Genomic DNA, 5,075 nt, shown 5'->3' with positions numbered 1-5,075 from the left:
AGAAACGGAGTGATTCCCAGAACCCTTCTGCCTTTCTGCTATTGTCACTGCAGAAGTAGGAGGGGGCTGCACAGGCCAGAGCATTGATTTTACATTTCTCTTGGTTTCATGGGTTACCGTGGATACTAACTATAGCTTTCTTTTAAAATTTATTTTATAGAACTACAATTATAATTATATGTGTATATGTATCTATGTGCACACACATAGATACATACATATGTACATATGTGTGTATATTTAAAGGAAAAAAGCCCAAGGTAGAATAACTTCAACCCTGGAAGGGGACCTAGAATCAAAATATATTTGGTTTGTTTGTTGTTAATTTATTAGAGTCTATCTGCCTTATAAAAGGATGAGTTTTCCTATAAGATTTTACTCTTAATCTCTTATTTGTTTTATTTACTTGTTTTTTGTCATTAAGTTGATAATAAAAAAAATTTTAGTTCATGGCATTACATCTCTATTTTATCTTTCCCATATCTTTTCCATTGTAACTACAGATTCCATATCTGGGATTTTGTTCATGTGAAGAATTAGGAGAAACAGGAGTCTGGCAGCTGACTGATCCACCCATCCTCCCCCTCACACACGGACCAACTGGAGGCTTTAACTGGAGAGAGACATTGCTTCAGGAGTAGACAACAGCAAATCAGTGGAAACAAGCCCTTTCCTTTGGAGAAGTCTCTTCTTTGTGTTTCATAACAACAGAGAAAACACATAACATTTATTCCAGTATATTTCCTTTCATGCAGTTTCATGCTAGAAATTGTACATGACACTGTGTAGATAGATGCAGGAAAGCTCTTGATTTGAGGTAGCAATTCACTCTCTCTTGGCCTTCGTCTGACTAAAGCTCAGCAGTGCGGGCTGCTGAGAATTTCCTTCCTGAATCAAGGCACCTGTTACAACAGACTTTTATCCCCCCCATGTTCTGAACTGTGGACTGAGGGACCTCCCACACCTCTGGGAACAGTCACGCTCTTCCTTAGGATGATTGCAAGCCGGAAGAACAGACACAAAATCCAGCTGGGGTGACATTTGGAATGGGATTTTTATTTACTTCTATTTGCCTAATATGTAAAGCCAAGCTAAGAAATGCATTTGAGGTGGTTAGAGGAACACACCACCTGTAAAAACTGTCCTCACATAGTGTGCTAGATTCTACCTTGATGGCCCCCTGATTAGGCCAGTCTTAACACACATCTAGGTACTCCATTTTAGAAATATGGGACTTACCCAGATGTTGCCACTGTCTTGCAGCAGCAGCAGCAGCTGGCCCATTTTATGCTGTGCTCCACCCCCCAAACCATTGTCTGGCCAAGGGGACGCTTGTTCTCCAAGCACTTTCAGATCCTCAGGAAGAAGGGGAGCTAGCAGTAAGCTAGGACTTGATAGGCCAAAAGGTTTTGGCTTAATATAAAGTGACTTGGAATTACTCGTTTTGTAGCCTAATTAATTTCTCAATCATTGTGTTTTACTTGGCTTAGTCTAGAATAATATAACTTGTTTAGGATGTTGAGCTTTCAAAGGAATGTACGGTAGGTACATAATTTAAATCAGCAAGAAGCTCATCTTGTGCAATATGTACATCTTTATTAACCATGCCAGTAAGTCAATTATTTGTACATTTACAATGTATGTAATACGTATTCAAACATTCATAAATACATTTATTATACAAGAGATGTATGAAAAGTCAGGGAACTAACTTAAAATGACGACAGTCAGGGCCACACTGATATTTGTGCCGTCTCATTTGTGTGTGTGTGTTTTTAAATTATAATTTAAAATGTATAGGGTTGTATGAAAAGATATGGGGGAATCATGTCCCAGGATTTCCCTTCCTTCCTGATTACTGCATACTTTCAAGGGAGTTTTATTTAAAAGAAAAAATAAATGACAATCAAACCAAATGTCAATGTCTATTTAATTGTATGAATTAGCTTATTGTTGACTGATACAAGTTTTCAGAATTGAATCTGGTACCATACAGAGAATATAGGGATTTAAGAGAAGGTAGTAGGTAACATTAAAATGAATCCAGGTATGTCGTTAAATGGAATAGAATCCAAAACCCTGATACGTAGACCACAGGTCTTATAATAATAGATCTGTGATTCTAATGAGTTTAATGGTACCTGAAAAAGAAAGGGAAAAGGTATGCTAGATAAGCATTTTAATCAACAAATAGCCTCCTTTGGTATTTTATAAAGCATTCTGGATTATAGATTTAGGTCTGGACAGAGGTTAAGTGACTTGCCTAAGGTCATGCAGGTAATTAGGAGCCAAGCCTGGATTTGAAGACAGGCTCTCTGTCTCCAAATCCAATGCCCTTTCCATTAGGCTATCCTGCCTCCCCTTTTGTAAAAAAAAATTGGGGGGACAAGATTTCTGAGTTTTATATTTTTAGTGAAAAATCAACTTCTGGTCGCCTGTAAATACTGGCACAGACTGTCAACAGAGAAACTGCCTATCCAGTCGCTGATGCAACTGGTTAATAAATGTACTAAAAATCAGAGCATCTTGGGGGGACAGGGGAGGGAATGGACCCACTTAATATTTTAAACAAAAATCACATCATGGCTAATATCTTGCCACTGCTGTTTATTTGTTACTGGTGTTCTTGAATCAATAAACTCATTTTTTTTAGACTAATATAAATGTGAACTGTATGGCATTGTAAAAAAAAAAAAAAAAACCCTTAATCTATAGTCTCCAAAACAAGGCTAGAAATTTTTTCTTGCAAAATAGTGTTCCTTGGACAATACACACACACACACACACATAAAATTGATAGACACAACTGATATCACAGGTTGTCTTTTTGGTCTATGTAAGCTTGACAGTAAGGTAGGCAGTAGCAAACTGATCAGTCTGGATATGCAATACTTTATTTTAATCATATATTAAAAACTGTTTTTTAGGTGATGCCTACCTGGGCAGTGAAAATTTGAAATAAACATGTATATTGAAGACTAATTGAGGAAGAAAAAAAGGTTTTTTGGGGGAGGGGGGTGTCAGAATTCTCCAAGAGGCTGACCTCCATAGCCTAAATTTACTAGGTGCTAATAGTTCTCATTTCTTACTTGCCTGTGTAAAAATAACCTCAACTTGCTTTGGGGGATTATTTTGAGTCTCCAAGGTAAAAGAGAGCAAAAAAGTTAACTCATTATATATCCAAGTATTAAAATATGAATTAATATTTTAAACCAAGGTACAGGATGATTTTTCCTGGAAGCTTATTAAGAACCAGCCAAATTAGAAAAGTCAAATTAGATAAAAAGTCTCTCATCATGCATAGCAGTGTGTGTATACACAATATATATGTATGCATGCATACATGTATATATAATATGTATTGTGTATATAATATGCACACCAAACTATATACACAGACACATATATATATACATATACATATGCATGTATGTATGTGTGTGTGTATCTATAGATATAGATACACACACACATACACATAACTCTCCTACATGTACACCTTTAAAATAAACTTGGGTAAAATGAAACTAAAAACTTTCATCCTGGTGTTGAGCATTTAATACAGTATCATGCAGATATGTGTGTATTGCGTCAGTTTCCTAAGGCTCTGGTTATTATTTACAGATGGGACTTTGTTTTCAGTGGTTTTGAAAATACTTCTATTCCACTGTGAACACGAGTAATTGGCACATTTTAATGCAGAAGCTGGATGCTTTGTTTTCCCAGGCTTCCTTCCCTGTAGTTTCACTGGTAGCTGGGAGCTGATTGGTTCACCTCACTATTGACTTCTGAATGCAGTGTTTAACATTCCATTTAGATTCATAGAATCTGAATGGATCTAATTTAAATAGCCATCTGATAGCTAGAAAGAAAGGGGTATTTTTCACACTGTTGTGGTAGGTTTGGGCAAGTTTTTACTTTTTATTTTAATGATCTGCTTTGACAAAAGACTTATTTAAAAAATAATTTTATATATTTTCCCAAAAATTTTTAACATTTTTATTTAAAGTTTTGAGTTCCAAATTCTATCCCTCCCTCCCCCACCCCTTAGATGGTAAGCAATCAGATATAGGTTATACATATGCGATTATGTAAAACATTTTCATATTAGTCATTTTGTACAAGAAGACTTAAATAAAAGAAAAAAATGAAAAAGTAAAAAATAGCATGCTTCAGTCTGTATTCAGTCAATATCAGTTCTTTCTCTGGAGGTGGATGGTCTGTTTCATCATTAGTCCTTTGGGATTGTCTTACATCATTGTATTGCTGGGAATAGCAAATTCATTCACAATTCTTTATCAAACAATGTTGCTCTTACTTTGTACTATGTTATCCTGGTTATGTTCACTTCACTATGCATCAGTTCATGTAAGTCTTTCCAGGTTTTTCTGAAATCATCCTGCTTGTCATTGCTTATAGCACAATAATATTCCATTACAATCATATACCACAGCTTGTTTAGCTATTCCCCAATTGATGGGCATCCCTTTGATTTTCAATTCTTAGCAACCACAAAAGGGGCTGTCATATTTTTGTACAAATAGGTCCTTTTCCCCTTTTTTTTGGATGTATTTGGGATGTAGACCTAGCAGTGATATTGCTGTATCAAGGGGTATGCACAGCTTTATAGCCCTTTGGGCATGGTTCCAAATTGCTTTCCAGAATGGTTGGATCAGATCACAATTCCACCAACATTGCAATTAATGTCCCAGTTTTCCTATATCCTCTCCAGCATCCAGCATTTTCCTTTCTTTGTCATATTAACTACCTTGATAGGTGTGAGGTGATATCTCAGAGTTGTTTTAATTTGCATTTCTCTGATCAATAATGATTTACAGCATTTTTTCATTTGACTATAGATAGCTTTGATTCCTTTGTCTGAAAATTGCCTGTTCATATCCTTTGACCATTTATCAATTGGGGAATAATTTGTATTCTTAAAATTTGACTCAGTTTTCTATATATTTGAGAAATGAGGCCCTTATCTGAGATACTTGTTGCAAAAATTCCCCCCCAGTTTTCTGCTTTCCTTAAAATTTTGGTTGCATTGGTTTTGTTTGTGCAAAAACTTTTAA

General features: G+C 35.7%; 1 protein-coding gene across 3 annotated transcripts in view; it reads left to right on the top strand.

Moving 5' to 3' along the window:
- The window catches only part of UBASH3B (ubiquitin associated and SH3 domain containing B), a 169,914-nt gene extending 167,998 nt beyond the window's left edge, over positions 1-1,916 (top strand). For all 3 annotated transcript variants that reach the window (XM_027835673.1, XM_027835675.1, XM_027835674.1), the window contains exon 14: positions 504-1,916. In XM_027835673.1, the coding sequence (XP_027691474.1) occupies positions 504-641 (138 nt within the window). In that variant the 3' untranslated portion in view covers positions 642-1,916. The remainder of the gene's footprint in view (positions 1-503) is intronic.
- The last annotated feature ends 3,159 nt before the right edge of the window (positions 1,917-5,075 follow it).

This window comes from Vombatus ursinus, unplaced genomic scaffold, assembly GCF_900497805.2.
Source record: "Vombatus ursinus unplaced genomic scaffold, bare-nosed wombat genome assembly UNPS02014816.1, whole genome shotgun sequence".
In the NCBI taxonomy this organism is placed as follows: domain Eukaryota; kingdom Metazoa; phylum Chordata; class Mammalia; order Diprotodontia; family Vombatidae; genus Vombatus; species Vombatus ursinus.
Note: the sequence above shows the minus strand (reverse complement) of the source record. Positions and strands in the feature narration are given on the sequence as shown.